A 22,271-nucleotide genomic window follows, 5' to 3' on the forward strand; every position below is an offset into this window, starting at 1 on the left:
CCCTTCACTGTCCTTTTACCTGCAGTGTTAAGCCGGGCCTCCATGTAAATCCTGTGTCCTTCCTGACTGAGATGTGAAAAAGCCTCTTAGCCAAACAAAGAGAAACAGGAAAGGGAGTCTTTTGTTTTTGAGCAGCCATGCGGGATACTAAAGCTTTGGGAGGTGGAGGGGCAGCTGTCAACAAGAGACACTCCGGGGTCTCTCTGTGTATAGAGGGGTCTCCTGTACCCCCAGCGTGGCACAGATCGTATGGGCATATTGGGGCTTTGAGGTGATGGTTTTTCTGATTCCCATAGTAAGATGCAGATATGTAAGGTAACCTTGCAAAGTCTTAGAGGTTTAAAGTCTCCTGGTTTTGGCTCCCCGTCTCGTTTGTTAAATATCAGACTGTAAGCTCTTTGGATCAGATGTACCATATACAAAATAAATGGTTCTCGAATACAAATAATAATGGTCTTACAGACTGGTAATGGAAGCTATATGGGGGGTGCTGTTTTTTTTTTAGCAATGTGTGTTTTTGGTGGTTTTTCTTGGAAGAGGGGGGTGTAATATTCCCTATTTTGTTACACATAGTCTCAGGGGAGAACACCTCCTCCCCCCCCCCCTTTTTCCTCACATATCATGGAAGGAGGGAGGACGAAAGCAATGATCCTGAAAATTGCCACATCTGTACGATTTGCTTTTTATTTTCTGCTCCATGAACTTTTATTCCCCATTACTTATTCCCCCATAACCAACCCCTCCCCAACCCCTATTCCACCCCAACCCCCGTTTTCAGCTTCTGGTGGGGGAGGGGGGAAGCCTCAAATGCTCTCACCCTATAATGCACACCCTATATGAGAGCTGAGAGATAGGTGGAAAGGGGGTTGGGCTGAATGGAGAGATGCTATGTAGTCCTTAGTGGCAGGGAGGGGGTTAATGGAGTGATGATCTGCAGCATTAAAGTGGTTAGTGGAGTGATGTTCTGCAGATCTGCAGCATAATTAAAGAGGTCAGTGGAGTGATGCTCTGCAGATCTGCAGCATTAAAGGGGTTAGTGGAGTGATGCCTGCAGCATTAAAGAGGTTAGTGGAGTGATGCTCTGCAGATCTGCAGCATTACAGGGGTTAGTGGAGTGATGTTCTGCAGATCTGCAGCATTAAAGAGGTTAGTGGAGTGATGCCTGCAGCATTAAAGAGGTTAGTGGAGTGATGCTCTGCAGCATTAAAGAGGTTAGTGGAGTGATGCTCTGCAGCATTAAAGAGGTTAGTGGAGTGATACTGCTTGTTCCCTCACACAGTATCCCTGGCTCCTATATCTGAGGTGCAATGAGAGGTAGCAGCTCAGCCTGTGTGCATCCAGCCTCCCCATCATGATATGAGAGGGGGCAGTGCATACTGAGTGCGTAAAGAAGAGGGGAGGCATAGAGGTTGGGGGGGGGGGGGAGTTAGAGGCACAAAGCTGTGCTGAATGGGGGGTGTAATGTTTCTGCTTCCTGCTGTTACTGGTTTGATTTATCCCTAATGAGTTCTCAGCACATGAATGATCACAGCTTTCCCATGAGCCTGTCCCATAATGCAGCGTCCTGCAGCTCACATAAACTGCTCCCTGCAGCTTCCAGTCAGCGCTCATGTGCAACTCCCTGCACCTTGTATTCACAGTTCCTGCTGCTCCTATAACTGCCTGCTCCTATCATTTCGCTTCCTGCACACACCTCCAATCCATCAAATTGATCCTGGAACACAGCACTCCCTTCAGCCTGTCTGCTTACCCATGTACTGAGGCCCTCCAAAGTTCCTGCAGCCTTTAGACCTTGCCCTGCTCCCACCCTCTTGATTTGGAGGGTGGGGTGGTAGGGGGAATGGGCGGAAGTCCTTCACAGAATAGGTTGTGGATACAAGGAACAGCCGATCACCAGGAGGTGGAGGCTATAGGTGAATTCAAAACTGCTTTGAATAAACACAAAGGTATCACGTACCCACCAACTGTACTTTGATGTCCTGTACATACAGTATTAAAGTTGGCTCTACCCATTGTGCCTATTTCTGTCAGTGGCTGAAGCTTCTGCTAATTAAAGCAGCTGGAACATTGATGACATATCTGCTAATAATCAGCTGGGCAGGAGGGATTGTGTGTATATATAAGTACTGTATATACAAATAAATAAATACACATTTTATTGGTAATATGATCTTTGCATATAGTAAATGACACGTGTTATTGGAGGGGTCACTTGCCTGGACCTTCCTTTACCCACACAAATAGCAAATAAAATGTTGGCGGATCTGGTGTCACCGGTATGAAAAAAAGCCAGGTATGTAATCAGGTCCGAGGTCTCTCAAAACAGGTAGGGGAAATGGGCAGAGACTAGGTGAGCCAAGGCGTTATTATCTACGGTCTGTTCCTGTGTTTCTATGACATGTCCTGTCTGTGGTGGGCACACACATACATGAGACGCTGTCAGTGAGTTTACATCATGCTTATTTATTTAAAATATTTTATTTTACAAATTATTTATTTACACTATGTGACTGTAAGATAATTATTTACACGCAGTCTCTGAATAGTGACGCAGGGGTCAGGGTGAGGGGTGCAAGGAGAGGAAGCAGAGGCTACAACCCTGCTCCTCTCTTTCACGCCCACCCTCTGGGTGAGGGATACAAGGCTCTTTATTCCTTTTACTATATATTCTTATATAGGTACATACATATAATTATGCCTCCCATCGGTATAGATATCCATATACCTAAGAAATGCATTACGTGTGTGTGTGTGTATATGTATGTATGTATGTATGTATATATATATATATATATATATATATATATATATTCAACATACAGTATATATTCTACATACAGTATATATTCTACATACATACAGTAGATGTGCACTTTATGTATACAGATATATACACAGATGCACACCCATGTAAACATTACTCTGTGTATATATCCTAAATATATACATTATATAATTTAGGGCATATGGGGATGTCTCTGTGCTTTTTCTGCCCAAATTTCCTTATTTAAAGCTGGGTTCTTTATTGCAGCTTATATTTAAATACATTTCCTTGCGTGGAACTTAGGCATCTTTTCTCTACAAAAAATATTATACTGTATAATGATATATATATATATATATATATATATATATATATATATATATATATATATATATATATATTAATACACACACACATACATGTACACACACATATACATAAGTCCATAAGAATTGCTCTGTACATAGTTTTGTATGTGTTGCACGCTCCACACACAGCGCTATAACAGCAATGGGGTTCCTTTTAAGGATTATGGAGAGCATAGCCTTCTTGTGTATGTAGAACAGGTGCAAAGCATGTTTAGAAGATATTGTGCACTCCAAACTCTATTCATTCCCTATCCCAACCTTCAGGGACCAATAATCCTCTTCCCTCAGACTTATGTCTCCTATTGCCCCCTTTGAGTTCAGAGGTAACAGGTGAAGTGTTGTCCATGTGTAATAAAGTTGCTCTTGTTGTCACTACTCCCAACCATCTTTGGGTTGCCACGGCAACACTTAGCTTTTCCCGCCATTAAGCTGCTCTCCCAGGGCCTAGCTGCTTTGTTGATGCTTTTACGCCAGAGGTTTCCATGGAGACTACATGATGTCGTAGGCCCCCGCGGTGGTGGGAGGGGGCGCAGTTCTTGCGGTAGAGCTGTAGTAATATGGGGAGCCTGGGAATCAAAAGGAGGGGGGAGCAGACAGAGACCTTGTTAAAGAACTCGCTGTTAATAAGTCATCTTCATCAACCATTAACATCTCATCCAAGCTTGTCGTCAAGGAAACGGCAGGGCAGATGAACTCCCTCAGTGTATAAAGCAGGGGGGAGGGTGGCACATGCCCATTACAGCAGTATTGTCCCCCTGAAATAATCCCCTCACCAAGAGCACTGCCATATCAACCATTATTGGGACACGGATTGCATTACAATCTGTAAAAAGCAAGACGGACCCTGTAGTTTCTGAAGAGATATATACGCCCTGACACCCACTGTATAACAGTGTCACTAAGAGGGAGTCTAACTCATTGGTAGGCACTCATACATGAGTGAGACAGCCTACCAATGAGTAACCCTGTGCAAATGATTGAGACTGTATACAAATGAGTGAATCTCAATGCTAATGGGTGAGACTGTGCAAATAAGTAAGACACCCAACCCATGAGTGAGACAGCCTACCAATGAGCGAGTCCCGGTTCTAATGAGTGAGATAACCTACCAATGAGTTAATTTCAGTACTAGAGTGTGAGACTGCCTGACATTGAGCGAGTGTCAGTGTTAACGAGTGAGATAACCTACCAATGAGTGAATCGCAGTGCTAGAGTGAGACTGCCTACCAGAGAGCAAGTCTCAATGCTAAAGAATGAGACTGACTACCAATGAGCGAGTCTCAGTGCTAAAGAGACTGACTACCAATGAGTGAGTGTCAGTGCTAAAGAGTGAGACTGCCTACCAATGAGTGAGTCTCACTAATGGGAAGCCAGTCTCGATCATCTCAATACCTCAAAAGATATTCAATCACATATTGGGAAGTCACCTATTGGGAGTAAGTCATTAAATGCTTTACATATTTATTTAGTGTGTTGACTCAATTAGTGCCAGTTTCAATGGGCTTGAAAACTTTATGGGAGTGTCACTCAGAAGTAGCTTATATCATTTATTTTTATTGTCTCTTTTTCTTTGGCTCATGAACTGTAACACCCTATAGAGTTAAGGATTTAGGATACAGGGCCATATTTACCAAGTGGTGCTATTCCATAAGACAACGTATGACCATTTACGTGAGATGTCATCCGGTGTCCGCAAGTGTCCTGTGGAATAGTACCACTTTGTAAATATGGCCTAGTCAGGTAAGGCATAGCCTTGCACACATGGCCCTTCTCTGTCTTCTAGGTCTCTAGAACACATATGCAGCTGGTTCATATTGAGCGGAGACCGATAGCATTCGTTTTCATGCTATGATTCCGTTACTCTACTTACTGAGAAGGCTGGAGTTTGGGAAGCGCCAGCTGTCACTGTACGCTGCGTACGCCCCATGGCTGTAAGCATTTCCAGAGTAATCACCTCCTGCTGAGAAAACAAGAATTGTCAGGTCGTACTTAACGGCCCAACAAAGGGGACATCATATTTAACCCTTCCAGTGCCATCAGGCAATGTGGCAATCAAGGCGGTAATGGTGTAATAGCTCACTCATAACCTGCTTTCCACAAATCCAACCTCACGACAACAAACTGCTCCATGTTTCTCTATGTTGCAAAGTTGCATGATTTTTTTTCTTGTTAATGCATGTATTTGAGTAGAGACAGAATTGACCCAAGAGGGATCAAAAGAATCTCCAAAATGAAGCACTCAATAATATTAAATGAACAATGTGAATGGACTGTGATAGTCCTCCCCATTAATATGGGGTGAGACAGTCTATTGACTGTTGTAACCAGCTGTTAAAACACCAAAAATAATAAAGTTTTAATAGATTCTAATTACAATAAACACACACAACTGAAGTATATACATAAAAATATAATACATGTAACAATAAAATCCTCACAGTGATGTGGCTATTGGAGGTATAGGAAAAATAATGTTTATAGTATATTAATCAAAGTAAATCCTAATAACACTCCAAAACATCTCATAAACTCAAGAGTGGTAAGTGGTAACAACTGTATCAGAAATTACATTAAACCAGGGGTTAAATTCCTATATCATCAACTCTGATACATTAATTCACCTAATAGTCACCAAGTCACATTGTTCATTTAATATGTATTGAGTGCTTAATTTTGGAGATTCTTTTTATCCCTCTTGGGTCATTTCTGTCTCTACTGTATTGTTATCTCCAGGAGCACCTACATTATTATGATATAATCATCATTTGGGTAAAATTAGCTGAGCGGTATTATATTTCTTGTTAATGCATGTATTTAACCCCTTCACTGTCAGAGAGGACAGCAATGTGTCTCCCTACGTACACTGTGTGCATGTGTTTGCGCATCTGTGTACAGTATATGGTTTGTGTATCCTTGCGTACACAATGTTTGGATCGGCTCACACTGTGACCCTTATTCTATAAACTGCAATAGGAATTCAATGTGCCACAGCACCGGATCTAACAGTTTATATAATAAGGGCCTGTGTATGTTGTCCTGTGTACACAGTGTATGTGTGTATCTTTGTACACTCTGTGTGCGTGTCTCTTCGCAGCGTCTCTGTATCTCCCTGCGTAAACTGTTGGGGATCTGTATGAAGACGGTGCAATTTGTGTCTAAACACAGAGCAAAACTTTTCATCTTGTGTCAGATTTTGTCAGCATAGGATGTATGAATCTTGTTTATCTGGTTTCATACATTAGCTGTAGATGATTCAGGAAACCTGGGGATTTATTTGATACAGAGCAGAAAATTGTAGTCAAAACAATACAATTTGCACCTCTTTTTGGTACAATACTTCAATTGAGAGAGAGAGAGAGAGAGAGAGAGAGAGAGAGAATGAGTGAGAGAGAACGAGTGCACAAGCACCGGTGCTCTTGATAAAGGCTCCATTGGGAGCCGAAACGTTGATAAACAAATTTCTCCTTTGTATCTTTGAGTGCCTGTCCTGATTTCCTCTATCAGATGTGCTGCCTTGCTGACACCTGGACAGTCTGCACCCTACCTGGTTTTCTGGACTGTATATATATATATATATATATATATATATATATATGTGCTGTGTTCGACAAACCTATACATTTGCACGCCCCGGGCGAGTGGATTTAACATCGTGGCGAGCTCCTATTGGCCCAAGCAGCACACGTGTGGGTACTAGGTGGCGAGTAGATTTTTTTGTTCGGCGAGTAGATTTTTTGGTGATTTGTCGACCACTGTATATATGTATATATATATATTGTTAGTCCAAATAAAAAAGGTATCACCTAATACTGAAGAACTAATTTATTCTGCACTATCGCAACTGGACTAACAAGGCTATTTCCATTATATATATATATATATATATATATATATATATATATATATATATATATATATATATATATATATATATATACATATACAGGCAGTCCTCGTTTTACAACGCTTCGCTTTACAACGAATGGCTTATCCAACGCTATGCAATGCATACCTATATTCATTTTTACAATGCCAAAATGGCTTATCCAACGCTCTTACAACGCTTTGCAACGTTGTGTATGTGTGTATATATATATACACATTCACATAAACAACGTTGCAAAGCGTCCTTAGAGCATATATATATAATATTATACTATATAATATTATATTATACTATATAATATATTATTTATTATGTTATATTATATATATAATACAGTATATACACTATATAATTTATGTGTGTGCTGCATATCTTATTGCCTGCATAAAATATTTAGTGTATTTTAGTGTTAAAAATGCCTTCAGGAACGGAACCTTTCATTTAAACAGTGTTCCTATGGGAAAACGTGTTTCGCTTTACAACGCCATTTTGAGTAACGCATTGTGTCGGATAACCGAGGACTACCTGTGTATATATATATATATATATATACACACACACACACACACACACACACACACATTTTATATATATATATATATATATATACACACACACACAAATATATATATACACACGGTATATCCCTCTCTGTGTATCTATGTGCATGCAGATTACAGGGTATTAGGAATGCGTCTGCCTCTTATACAAACTGTTAAAATATAACTGCTCCTTTTTATTTATCTTGACCAATCTCATTTCACGCTCCAGGAGAGGAAGGAGTGTGCGTGTGTGTGCGAGTGTGTGGTTGGAGGGGGGGTAGAAGTACTTTATATTTTTAACGCTGCATTAAGCGCGTCTCCATGGTAACGCAGTAAGACGCTGGCTCAGCAGGTTCCGGAGCTGTAAGCTGACGGGCAGCTTTGCGTGTCTTTCTCATTTAAATGTACCTGCGGAGGTCACCCAGGGTCAGCCAGCCACACCAACTGCAGATTAACCCTTTCTAATTATGTATGGTCTTTGCTATGTATTGACGTCTATGTGCTGTGTCTATCTACATGCACAGAGCAATACATTGTAGGCCCACTGGCAGAGGAGTGTAACATGGCGGCTACAAAGCTATTTTATTTAGAAGGTTTATGTTATAGAAGCAGAAAGGGAGAAATCAATTTTAAAATACATCCTATTTTCTACTAAAAACATAAATGGAGGTGGAAGTCTCTAAATAAACACATTGTACTATGTAGCCTCCCGATCACTGTAAAAAGCTGCATTAAAATTTTTCATAGCACCTGTTGCCAGCATCGTCCGAGAGCTAACGTTAATGTCCTCTGACACAGGGAGATAGTGGGTCTGAGTGATAGGATGCCCCTACAGTATTTTGTCCATAGCTTACCTGCTACCATGCCAGCTATGGCTGAGGAGGCGTAGTTCCCTTGCCCACTGGGTATGTGAGGAGGGTACCCGGGCAGCGTGGATCCAACCACATTGCGCCCTGCGCAAGAAAGAAAAAGATGATATTTACCCTACAGTGCCAATAACACAAACTGAGATAGCTACTGTGCTTTCAGAGAAAGGTGAGCGGGCGAGATGAGGATAGAAAAACAGATGAAATAAAGAAGTCAAGGATAAAATAGAGAAATGTAATGTTAACAGACATATAATGATGGTCGTAGGCAGCATAATCCTAAACGGATAGATGCTCCCTCGCTGTGGAAGCTCCTCCGCTTGCTAAGTTCATTAGTAGCCTGCCTTGTTTTAGTTACAGGTAAGAGTTTAAAGTACAGTATGTGATGTTGCAATGTAAAGCCTTCTCTGGCAGCAAAAGAGTTAACAACCTTACAGCTACATTAAAGTCTATGACCGTCAGTGAAAATAGTGTATCAATGCAGGCAGTTACAGTATATTTAGGACTATCATTATGCTCAGAAGTGCTGTATTTTATAGGCATTACATGTTAAAATAGCTTTTCAATTGGAAAAAAAGGAAGTATTATAGGAAGCAGTTATAGGGGGAGGCTATGTGAAACAATAGGAGGAGATATAGGGAGGAGCTGTATGGAGCAGTAGGGGGAGTTATATAAGGAGCGGTTATATGGAACAATAGGAGTTATATGGAGGAGTTATATGGAGCATTAGGAGGAGTTATAGGGAGGGTTATAGGGAGCAATAGGAGATGCTTTTATATGGAGCCATAGGAGGAGGTATAGGAAGGACCTGTATGAAGTAATCAGAGGAGCTATATTGAGCAGGTATAAGGAGCAGTATGAGGAGTTATAGGTAGCGGTTATATGGAGCAATAGGAGGAGATATAGGGAGCTGATATATGGAGCAATAAGAAGAGTTATAGGGCAAAGTTTTGAGGCAATAGGTGGAGTTATATGGAGGGTTTATATGCATCAATAGGAGGAGTTATAGGGAGCGATTATATGGAACAATATGAGGAGTTATAGGCAGAGGTTATATGGAGCAATAGGAGGAGTTATAGGGAGTAGTTATATAGATAGGAGGTGTTATAGGGAACTGTAATATGGAGCAAAATAAGGAATTATATAGGGAGTGGTTATATGCAGCAATAAGAAGAGTTATAGGGCAAAGTTATAATGAGCAATATGTGGAGTTATAGGCAGAGGTTATATAGAACAATAGGAGGAGTTACAGGGAGTGGTTATATGGGGCAATAAGGGGAGTTATATGGAGGGGGTTATATGGAGCAATAGGAGGAGTTATAGCAGCAGTATTGGTCCTAGAGCAGTGTACATCTATCATAAGTTGTGATACCATTTATTGGACCAACCTAAAAGTTCCTCTAATACTGTACAGACCTTTACAAACCTAATGGGTCTCTTCTTCAGAACTACAACTATGAAATATTGTTGTTAGTCCATTAAAAGTTATTACATCATGTGACAAATGTAACCCAACTCAAAAGCCTTATTGTGAATTTTAGTCTAATTCTAAAATGCCTATTTCCTGAGTTCCCTATTGCTTTTTCTCAACTGGCTTATACAAATCAATGTTATTGGGAAAGCAATAAGGCACTCAGAAGCTCATGCAGTGTTACACATTGACTGATGTTAACACAAATTCTGTGTGTTCTATTGTTGTTCCTCGGCTGATAACAATGTAGCATCACTGCCAGGACAGTAATGTAATCACAGAACCCTAGTTAGGTATTTTAACCCTTCCCAGTGCTCCCTCTGAGCCGTACCTGTAACAACTGCCTGGCTTGTGAACTGGCCATATACAGATGCAGTGTGGGAGAAAGCACTGAAGGGCAAGGCCGAGCCTCCTGAGCTGATTGGCTGCAGGTCCAGGAAGGTGGGGCTACATAATGATGAGGGGGTGGAGCTAGCGCTGGAGCCGTCAGGTGTCTCTTGTTTAATGGCGAATGCTGAGAGCTCTACAATGAGGAGCAGGGTGAAGGGAGGGGGAGGTGAGAATGGATATAAGATACAAAATAAAAACAAATGAGCGAGATAAAGGGGTGAAGAATAGGTCAAGGTCCATCTCTGCCTCTTTGCCAATGAGTGTGTGTCATTGTTTCTCTTTAGTTCATTGGGACATTTGGGTAATGGATAAAGAATTCCAGGGCAGTAATGACCTTATAATGTAGTAACCCATAAATATACTGTCCCACGTTAAGTCCAATATTGAAGCTTTACTACATGGTCTATTTATAATGGTCTACACCAGCAGTGAGCAACTCCAGTCTTCAAGGGCCACCCAAGGGTCAGGTTTTAAGGTTTTCCCTGCTTCAGCACAGGTGGCTCAATCAGTGGCTCAGTCAATGACCAGTTTGTCACCCCTGGTCTACACCAATCAACGCGTCATAAGTTTCCTATTCCATCCATTTGCATTTGAGCAAAGATAAGGAAACCAGTTTCTTAAACACAACATTCTATAGGTTAATTTGTAACTTGTTCTTGCTTACTTCTTAATACACTTTACACCATGTGAAGGTCAAATAAAAATATACATTGAACAGATGCAAGTTTCTGAGGCTTGCTGCAGATCTGTTGCACCTCAGGCCTACAGGGTATTTTTGAAGTTATGAGAAGGTGGAGAAGACGCAGTGAGATTGATGCATCCATTACAATATGTGTGTCGCAAACTCCTCCTACCGGCACCCCTAAAATCACAATCTTGATGCACATGGAGGATAATATGAGCTTAATAAATAGAACCCTTGAGCTTTGTTCCTGCTATGTGTATGTCAGGCCCCTATTTAATGCACTGTGAGCATTATAACCCCATTAATTTGAATAGAGCTGAGCTCTTCCCTAGCCCCGGGAAGCCGCTTTACAGTGTATTGAATAAGTCTCTGTCTTTTTCACCTTTGTCAGCATGTGTCTCTTGGTCAGCTTTCTATCACTTGAGTCTATGGCTATCCCTTGGTTACTGTATCTCTTCTGTGCCTGTCCACTTGCCTATCCACTTACCTGACAGAGCAGAGTATCCCTGGTGCGTCGAGAGGTTTCTGCCGAGGCTAGCGCTGGTGGGAGTCAGGGCTGATTTCCCATCATCCATTGCATTGTTGAGCAGATGGTGGGGGTACAGAGCCTGGAACAGCAAGACAAATTGTGAGTCCCCAGAAGGAAAATGGCAAGGTGTGTGTTTAGGAGGAACAGACACAATAAGATAACGCAGACCGGGGGTACATCATGTGCACCTAGTCTCTGTATTCACCTGCTCAGCCTTGCTGTGACTGGAGGAGGGGTAGGAGTCAGGGAAGTGTTGCCTCTGGAAGGGGCATTCCAGGCCATCTAGGGGGTGCTGGCTGTAGGCCTCTGTGCGGAGGTGTTTCCTGCTAAGGCCCCCATTGCCTTGAGAGTCAATGCTGAGTCTGCAGCTTTCTTGGTCACCTGTGGTCAACAGTTGTTATCATTTTACTAAACCGCCCAAAGCTGCACCATAACCTCTCTATAACCCCTCCTTATAACTCCTCCTATTGCGCCATATAATTACACCCTATAACTCATATTGCTCCATATAACCCCTCCTGATCGTTCCTCTTATTGCGCCATACTGTATAACCCCTCCATATAACTCTTATTTCCCCATATAACCGCTCCCTATAAGTCCTCCTACTGCTCCATATAACCACTCCCTATAACTCCTCCTATTGCTGCATATAACCGCTCCCTATAACTCATCCTATTGCTCTATGTATAACCATTTGTATTATAACCCTGTTACACAGCCTGGCAGAGGCTAATACTCACTGTCATCCAGTTTACGCTTCCCATCTAAGCTGGGCTGAACGATGCCCAACAAGCCACTGATAGAGTATGTTGATCCAAGAGAGTCAGAGTGAGGAGACTCCGGGGGCGTCACCGCCGAGCTGGGGACTTAGAAGAAGAGACACATTCAGAAGAAGGCAGGAGCCCGGATTCAATGTAACTTCAAGATGCAACATTTGTAGAAGGCTCATTCTGGCCAGCTTTATATGAGTGCCAGACATAAACTAGAGTGAGCTGCTATAACAATCTGTGATACTTTCTTTAAAAGGAAACACAAGGCCATGTCTCAAGGCTGAAGTGGTGTTATTCTAGGATAATGCATAACATTTTTATATATATATAGGTATAGATATAGATTCCGACTGGATTTTTTTCCTTGATACATACTGTATGGTGCAGATTTTTTGCAGCAGAAATATACCATTGTTTTGCTTTGATACACAGACCTCAACCCATAGTTTACATTTTATACCGTATCAACAGTTATTACTGACCTATTAGTGCTTCTGTACAGGCCTTTGCAAACTTGACTGTCCTGGGTGAAATGGGACATGTGGGACCATATTTACTAAGCTGTGCTAAGCTGTAAGGAACCGTACGCCCATTCATGGTCCTTGGTACATTTAACGTAGCTGCTTCAACTGATCACCTATTACCGATACAGGGAAGACACAGGCGCTGATTTTTAAGAGTCAGAATCTAGTCTGATTCCCAGAACCAGCTGTAATTTGGGCACCAAAACATAAACTGTTGTCTCTTCACATCAGAATGCCTGTTAATCTCTATGTATTTTTGTAATATAACATCCCAGTTACAATCACAAGTCAGCTTTGCGGTGAAATTTATTTAAAATCCCTATTTTCAGCAGAGAGCTGCCATGCTGGCTTCAATTCAGCCTGTGAGTCCTGTCACCCTGGCACTGTGTGTGGCACTTGTCACTTACTCAGTGTGTGCCCGGGACTTAGCGATTTCACACAGCTCTCCATGGGAAGGTTAAACAGCTGCTGCACTTTGGTGCGGATTATTCTGCCATGAGAAAGAGTGCGAGATACAGTAAGAACAGGGGTAATGCCAGTCTCCCCCTCACATACACACGCACTGCTAAATCAGACACATACACAGCACTGGTACATTGCAAGTAGTGGCCATGCCAGTCTCCACCTCACACAAAGTGGGCAATTCCAGTCTCTCCCTCACACACACATAGGATTGTGCCAGTCTCCCCCTCACACACACAGTGGGCAGTGCCAGTCTCCCCCTCATACACACAGAGGATAGTGCCAGTCTCCCACTCACACAGTGGGCAGTGCCAGTCTCCCACTCACACACACACACAGTGGGCAGTGCCAGTCTCCCCCTCACACATAAAGTGGGCATTGCCAGTCTCCCACTCACACACACAGTGGGCAGTGCCATTCTTTCCCTGACACAGACACTGGGCAGTTCCAATCTCCCCTCACACACTCACAGTGGACAATGCCAGTCTTGCCCTCACACACAGTGGGCAGTGCCAGTCCCCCCCCTCACACACACAGTGAGCAGTACAAGTCTCCCCCACAAACAGTGGGCAGTGCCAGTCTCCCCCACACACACACAGTGGGCAGTGCCAGTCTCCCCCTCACACATACAGTGGGCTTTGCCAGTCCCCCCCTCACACACACAGTGAGCAGTACAAGTCTCCCCCACAAACAGTGGGCAGTGCCAGTCTCCCCCACACACACACAGTGGGCAGTGCCAGTCTCCCCCTCACACATACAGTGGGCATTGCCAGTCTCCCACTCACACAGTGAACAGTGCCAGTCTCGCCCTCACACACAGTGGGCAGTGCCAGTCTCCCCTCACCCACACACAGTGGGCAGTGCCAGTCTCCCCTCACTCACACACTGTGGGCAGTGCCAGTCTCGCCCTCACACACACAGTGGGCAGTGTCAGTCTCCCTTCTCCCTTGTCCCACCTGTTGATGGAGCTGACGCTGGGCACCGTGTCATTGTCACACACCCCATCTGTCAGTAGCCGGTCCCTGATCTCCCAGGCAAACATGGTGGGATTCTGACGCTTGTAATCTCCGATTTTCTCCACCACTTTGGGGGTGGCAACTTTGGGCTTGGAGCCCCCGATGACCCCTGGCCGTATACTGCCCGTCTCATAGTACCTACTCCAATATAGAACAAGGTATAATTACCCAAAACCGGCAGCGGGCCCAAGAACATCCCCAGCAACCACCTTATCATGAGCCATAAGGTTATGTGTAAATGTAACCATATCACAGTCACAGGTGCTTGAAATGCATTGATATTACATATCATTATACATTATAGCAGTATGGTGTGAAAGTGTATGGAGATACTATAGAGTGCAGCTGTGTGGCATTACCATGCAGAGATACCCAGAATCCTACAATATGGTAGTGACACAGACACTATACACTGTATCTATGTGTTGTGGAAGTGTATTTAGATACTCCATTTCATTATACAGTGTGGATGTGTATATAGATGTGCCTGTATATGTGTATATATGCACAGTATAACCTGTGCTGCAGTATATGAGCACAATTACATATCTTGGCTCCTTACCTGCCCAGTATTTTGCTGACACAGCCGTGACTGACCCTGAGCTGGCGTGAAATGTCACAGGGACGAACCCCCTGGTGGGCCAGGTCCACGATGCGCTGTCTCACCACCTCCGGCAGGGGGCGCCCGTTCACAAATGCCCCGCCCAACTGATTCAACCCTCCGTGACCTAAGCGAGCAGGACAGACTTTACTTTTTAACCCCTTTGTAGCCAGAGAGGATGGCAAGGCATTACTCAGCAATTTATAACTGTGTGTGATGTAGTGCAAGACCCGCTAGCAGAAGGGGGTTAAGAAACTGGGGGCATCTGAAGTTTTGGGCACCGATCTGCCTCCCCTGAACCCTTTTGTGCCTCAGCTTAAGCTGCCACTGCCTGTGTCTATGACCTGGGACAAAGTCACTTCACTATACCTCCCTACGCCTCAGCGTAAGCTCACACAGAATTACACATTATATCTATACACACGCATGTGCAATTATACAAGCAGTGGGTGGGTAGGGTTGGCGCAACTGCTGACCCCATTATGGTTGCCCTATGTATAAGCTAAGGGCTTGTTACAGCAATGGGGATTCATGGATTCCCTTGCAAATGTGTTTGTAGGAGTTCCAGATACTACATCCTATCCAGGCAGAACCAGGAAGGTCACCAATATAAGGAAGTTCCTGTCTGTGGTAGGTAAGTCTAACAAGGTTCCAAAGTGACTCAGTTGAAATATTCAATGATATTGTGTGTTCCTACTGTATAATGAAAATGATAGAGGTATTGAATGACTTGTGGTTTACACTTCTTTGTGAAGTTTATATCTTGGGATCAGTGGGACTGCTGCTTTGAGGCACTGCATAGCTCAGGAGTGGCCAACTCCAGTCCTCAAGAGCCACCAACAGGTCAGGTTTTAAGACTATCCCTGCTTCAGCACCGTTGGCTCAATCAATGGCTCATTATGACTGAGCCACTGATTGAGCCACCTGTGCTGAAGCAGGGATATCCTTAAAACCTGACTTGTTGGTGGCCCTTGAGGACTGGAGTCATCCACCCAACCCCAGCACAGTGTGTGTGTGTGTGTGTGTGTGTGTGTGTGTGTGTGTGTGTGTGTGTGTGTGTGTGTGTGTGTGTGTGTGTGTGTATAGGGGAGAGTGTGTGTGTGTGTGTATAGGGGAGAGAGTGTGTGTGTAGGGGAGAGAGAGAGTGTGTGTGTATCAGTGTATCTGTGTGTGTGTATCTGTGTGTGTATCTGTGTATATCTGTGTGTGTGTATCAGTGGGTGTGTGTATAGGGGAGTGTGTGTGTGTGTGTGTGTGTGTGTGTGTGTGTGTGTGTGTGTGTGTGTGTGTGTGTGTGTGTGTGTGTGTGTGTGTGTGTGTGTGTGTGTGTGTCTGTGTATATCTGTGTGTGTGTATCAGTGGGTGTGTGTATAGGGGAGTGTGTGTGTTCCACTCCATGCTGTTTCCAGCACATGTGAGACAGGTATGAAATCTCTGTGAAACAGCAGTCAGTTCTGTTCTTCTGTACACACTGGTGATGCTACTTGAGAGTATGGCTATCGTTAGATGGCCAACTCTTTGGGACAGTAATCAAAGTTTGTGAAATATAAATATTCTCAGATAATTTCCTGCTGCTGATACTTAGTCTGTCTGGGAGCTCATGTTGGATGCTGTATCTCTCTTTTTAACTGAGAAAGGTTTGCTGGTGGAATAACCCCTTTGTGAACAGTGTGTAGTAACCTTGCAGTGCTGTATGGAACCAGTAGTGTATGTAGATAGTCAGCTCCCCGGGGGAGCTGTGTCATTGATGTCAGATTGTTAGACACATCATATTAGTACAATGAGATCTGCTAACCTATATGCAGTGAGCTGGCAGGTCCTGTGCAGCCCCTTCCTGTGCTGAGCTCTGTGGACAAACGCATTGTTTAGTTTTAAAAGGATTTCAACAAAAACAACAAAAAAACTAAGCTGGATGTAGCTGTCAAGGGGAAGCAACCCCTACCCTCAAAGCATTCTGGGATTTGTAGTCCTTTCTTTCTTATTGAGATAAGAGGATTCCACGTTATTCCACGCCACTGGAACATAATTAGCTAGATCTCTTTTTTGTTTTTTCTTACTGTAATAATAATAGAATTATATTTTTTCGAATAAAGTGCCGACAATGTATGCAGAACTAGACATAGCATTTTGCCAATCCCTGCTCCAACCAGCTTACAATCTAATATATGTGCCTAAGGCACAGAGAGATACTGTGACGTGCTCAAGGAGAGCTCATACTGATACTGGTATTCCAACCAGTTGGCTCTACTAGTCTACTGCTTTCAATCAGTCACTGGTCGTTCATGAGACATTTTCATAGATCAACATATAGGTTTTTCCATAGAGGTAGAGGCCTATGTATTAAGCATCACAAACAGCTTTTTCGGGTGCAAAACCAGTGCATGGAAACTGTAATTTCTATTTCTGTGCCATCGTTAAAAAAAAAAGGTTAATTAATTTTGGCACACAGATGTTAATAATATGTAGTAAAAAGGATTGTTTCTCTGTGCTGGTAAAAAAAAAAAGATGGCGCGTCAAAATAGTCTGCAAAATTGAATCTGGCGTAAACCCTAAAAAGTCTGTTTGTATTGTTAGCGCGGAAATACGTTGCTATGTATTTGACACTGCATGGATATTTCATTGTATAGCTTAGCAAAATGTATCATTTTTCCAGTATGGCTGTTAGCAATATTATTGCACTAATCATTTAGATTTTACTAATACAAGTAATTTAAAAAAAACACAGATTCTGGTTCAATCTACATTATATCAAATAGGCTATTCAACATGATGCAATGCGTCAAACTTCAGTTCAAACAACAAACTACATGTCATATGTATGACATCACATAACGACCTTCACACATACAATACACATTTTATGAATGTCGGTACTACTTTTTAGCACTAAAATGTTGATGCACAAAAAAAAATTCAAGTATGATTTTAGTACATAAACTATAACTGGTTTACAAAGCTCACAAGTCTCTGCTACACAAGATTGTGATCCATCTAAAAAAGAAGAAGAGACTTGGGTACCTATACAATATGCTGTGATGTTTGGGAAGGTTTAGACACCGTTCATTTGAATGGAGCTGACATGTTCCTGAGAAAAGGGGAAGGCACCTGCAAATATTGTACACTTAAAACTCTTGCGTTCTTTAGAATTCGTTCACTTCTCATCTGCAGTCCTGAAGAGAGGTTTGAAAAGAACAGGACTGTCTCACTGTGCCCAGTGTCCTGGAATCACAAGGTCGCCACACCCTGATCGCTACATAAGTAGGAATAGCAGTATCAGCACTCACCAGCCCGTCCCAGCAACTACAAAGCTTGCTGGATGAATGAAAATTATTTAAGATCTCTCTGGGCTAAAACTCCAGATGTTACAAACATCAGACGGGTGTGTGCAAATAAAACAAGGCTGATTCAAGCATCTTGTTAGCATTTGAATCTTGCATCTCTCTTCTACGTGATGTGCTCAGCACACAGGAGTAGGGTGACCACTGGACTCTGATTGGCCCTGCCAGTCCTTGTTTTCAACCTGCCATCTCCTTAGATGTTACCATAAAATATGACTTTTAACACAAAGCAGTGTGCTTCTGGGCCCATCTGCAGCACTCAACCATAAAACAATCTCATTTACTCATAGGGGGAATAATTATATTGAAATTACCCTTCTCAGCCCTATTACATACTATGCAACACCCCTATAGACATACTGTAGTATACGCACCAACATATACCGCAGCGCGGCACAATGGGCTACAGAGTAACATAAATGACAACAGAATGGCACACCAAATCAGGACAGATATGCACAAACAGATACAGAAGGTAATGAGAGCCTTGCTCGTGGGAGTTTACAATCTAGAGGGAATAAGGGGCAATGTTGAAACAAAAGGTGAAGTGGCTGCTCTTTGCGGGACGGAGTATGCCTCAGGTGGAGTATGGTCCAGCCGCACAGCTAGATCTATTAGGGTTTGGGGCTGTGGCTGTTAGTGGGTGTTAGATTGCATGGAGATTGGTCACATACCATTTGGATTGCTTGTTTCCGTACACTTGCTGCTCTTTGAAACATGGCTTTCAGGACAGAAGCTGAGATGACTTTAAATACTATTTAAATAAAACAAGTGTTTAAATGAATGCCGGGGTAAGTGCTGTGCAGTGCATTTCCGCTCCCTGTGGCAGTAAAGATATAATGTATTTTTGGACCAAAACACAGCAAAACAAGATACAAATAATACAAATATTCAGCGTTGTTTATTTGACCTTCTACTATGTCTTCTTTGAATTCATGATGTGAGATATATATCATTGGCCAGTGAATCAAAAAGTGGCGACCCCAAAAACGTGGTTCATTTTAAAAACGCAGCAATCTCTCCCGGACAAGAAATTGGTTTTGTGCGAGGTGATCAGCAGCAGCGGTTTCTTTTTGGAAATCAAGTTCGGTGGGACGAAGAAAGTGCTTTTGTTAATTTTATTTGGAGCGATAAACCTCTAATCGGGTGAATAGACTCAGGGATTATTATCAGGATTTATTTAGAAGGATTAACATACTGTATTCCACAGCGCGGTACCCAGGGAGGTGAAGACATTGACTATACAATGACAACATTAACATTGGCGCAGAAGGTAAAGAGAGACCTGCTCCTAGGAACTTACAGTCTACACATATCTGTCCACATTTTTGCAGGGCATGTGTTAAAAAGGCATCATAATCAAGAGGGAAGAAGTTGCAGGTAAAATGAAATAACAGATTGACATAGTACAGCTAAATGTTTACAAGTTGAGTTGAAGGTTCAAGTGTTACTATATTAAAAATAAAAAGGAAATAATGCAAAACAGGGAAAAAAAGGCATCATATTTAATGACTTTACATTAACAAAGCAATGGTGTGGTGAGCTAAATTCACATAATTATCAGGCTTATGTGCCATTGAAACATGACATCTTTTTTTTTTTATTTGCATAGCATGGCAACGCTCTAAAATATAAGTACACAGGTAATGTGCAGTCCTGAGGAATACAGATGCAATGCAGATTAAGGGATACCGATTTAAGAGTATTTGTACAACAACAACAAAAACTAAATGAGGATCCCTACCTTTATTATCTTCCAATCTAATTTCATCATTTTACAGTCTACAGGATTCCTTCTCCCTTAACCCCTTCCATGCAGAGCAATGTATTACAGCTCCCTGTGGCATGTAGGGGGTTAAAAATATTCCACATCGCCCAGCATCTGCATTTTTATTTCTTGAAAATGAATTTTATATATATATATATATATATATATATATATATATATATATATATATATATATATATATATATATATATATATAATTTATATATATATATATATATATATATACATATACACACACAATTTTTATATATATAAATTAATTTTTGTGTGTGTGTGTGTGTGTGTGTGTGTGTGTGTGTGTGTGTGTGTGTAACATTATATATATATATATATATATATATATATATATATATATATATATATATATGTATGTATGTATGTATGTATGTATGTATGTATGTATGTATGTATGAGTGTGTGTGTGTGTGTGTGTGTCAATGAGTAGATATACAGTGTGTGTGTGTGTGTGTGTGTGTGTGTGTGTGTGTGTGTGTGTGTGTATGAATAGATATACAGTGTGTGTGTGTGTGTGTGTGTGTGTGTGTGTGTGTGTGTGTGTGTGTGTGTGTGTGTGTGTGTGTGTGTGTGTGTGTGTGTGTGTGTGTGTGTGTTGTTTAATATTCGCCTGTCTTAAGCAGTTACAATCAACAAATATACCTTATATTGTATCTCTTCCAATTGTCTTGTTCACTAGAATCACTGTTTGTGACATTTGGTAATGTACGAGTTTTTTTAGGATCTGTTTCCTTCCCATTTACTTTCAAGTAATTTCTTGGGAACACTGGAGAATCTTTGCTGAAGATGCTTTGCAGACTCTGATACTTTGTAATAGACCAATGGCAGAGTTTATCACAGATAGAAAACACATCACAAATCACAGTCTAATCTATTCTGCATCTAAATATGTAAGTTCTCTGCTTCTTCACATCTGCTCAATGGATATATTGATTTACATATACATGTATAAAACTTAAATACAAATAGCTACACAGCTAAACTACCAATGATAGAATCAATTATCAAAAAGACATCTTTTTAAAGCATTACAGTTTAAGGGAAATTCAAATGCTTTCATATAAAAATATATATTTGAGACGATAAATCTTGTTTGCAACTAACAATGCCCTGCCCTCCCGAATAATCAGATATAATTCACGTTGCTGTTTAGTGGAAAGAAAAGAATTGAATATTTTTGTTGTAGTTTAAAGTTGTTTAAAAAAAAAAACATCTAAAAATTGTCCAATAGCAAACACAACGAAACTGAATTCATTTTCATTCAAGTTACAAATACAGAATAAATCCAGTTTACTCTGTAATTATACATGTAAATGTCTACATTTCAGGTCTTGCTTTACAATAGATGCCATCATTCTGAAGTAGAGAGTTGGTTATATATATATATATATATATATATATATATATATATATATATATATATATAATATATATATATATATATATAATCAAAAAATAAATAGATGATACCGTTCTGTGGCTAACGAAATTTTATTGTTATATATTATTGTGAATCATTGTAATTTCCTAAAATGAGTGAGGGGATTCCAGTGACTAAGATGTCTCCACCTGACTAGAAGTGTTCTTAAAATATAAACATGAACTAAAGTGATCTAGCAGTGAATTATAGCCCTAATCCCCCAGTCTGGTGTAATTTTAGATCCATAGAAAGATAACAAATATCCATTTACAATGAAAGAAACAGATTACATTGAGTTCAAATAACATCAAAAACAATGCTGTCCAAAATTCTCTCCCCTGAAGCTGCATCTATCACAGGGGCAGTTAAAGTGTCAGGGACTGAAAGATACTGATCATTCTACAGCCAGAGAAATTATCTTCTAATTAACTTGTATTTAAATTAAGGGGCAACATGAAATGTATCTGACCTCAAAGCATTTCATTCTGAGTCCTGATCCAAAGGTAACAAACATAGGGACCCCCCCCCCCCCCCCATGTAATAAGGCACAAAATCAGCATCAATTTTCAAGGATTTGGGGAAAATTCAGAAGTGGCAAATATTTTATATTAAATATTTCCCCTTTTTTCTATATTCGTGACGGTTTTATATACAGACTACGACTTTCCTGTATCCCTATAATAATATTCTTCATATCTCATTCCCCAGTACTAAGAGAGACAGATCTATGCAAAAACTCTATCAAACTAGAAGTACAGGAAATAAAGAGCATTTTTCTTTTTTTAACAATTGGCATGGACATTATGAGAATCATAAGATGCAAATTGTGTTTTT

General features: G+C 41.4%; 1 protein-coding gene across 10 annotated transcripts in view; it reads right to left on the minus strand.

The window, feature by feature from the left end:
• Positions 1–3,175: 3,175 nt before the first annotated feature.
• The window catches only part of PAX8 (paired box 8), a 22,158-nt gene continuing 3,062 nt past the window's right edge, over positions 3,176–22,271 (minus strand). The window contains exons 2-13 of one of the 10 annotated variants that reach the window (XM_075601815.1): positions 16,818–16,931; positions 16,671–16,721; positions 14,837–15,002; positions 14,215–14,412; positions 13,204–13,286; positions 12,243–12,368; positions 11,707–11,882; positions 11,460–11,580; positions 10,229–10,420; positions 8,415–8,513; positions 5,003–5,089; positions 3,176–3,698 (exon numbers count right to left, since the gene is read on the minus strand). In XM_075601815.1, coding sequence (XP_075457930.1) covers positions 3,622–3,698; positions 5,003–5,089; positions 8,415–8,513; positions 10,229–10,420; positions 11,460–11,580; positions 11,707–11,882; positions 12,243–12,368; positions 13,204–13,286; positions 14,215–14,412; positions 14,837–15,002; positions 16,671–16,721; positions 16,818–16,899 — 1,458 coding nt within the window. In that variant the 5' untranslated portion in view covers positions 16,900–16,931 and the 3' untranslated portion in view covers positions 3,176–3,621. Of the gene's footprint in view, positions 3,699–5,002; positions 5,093–8,414; positions 8,514–10,228; positions 10,421–11,459; positions 11,581–11,706; positions 11,883–12,242; positions 12,369–13,203; positions 13,287–14,214; positions 14,416–14,836; positions 15,003–16,670; positions 16,722–16,817; positions 16,932–22,271 lie in introns of all 10 variants that reach the window. The other 9 variants (XM_075601812.1, XM_075601813.1, XM_075601811.1 and 6 more) reach the window with 9 other exon arrangements.

Source organism: Ascaphus truei, chromosome 5 (assembly GCF_040206685.1).
Source record: "Ascaphus truei isolate aAscTru1 chromosome 5, aAscTru1.hap1, whole genome shotgun sequence".
Lineage (NCBI taxonomy): Eukaryota > Metazoa > Chordata > Amphibia > Anura > Ascaphidae > Ascaphus > Ascaphus truei.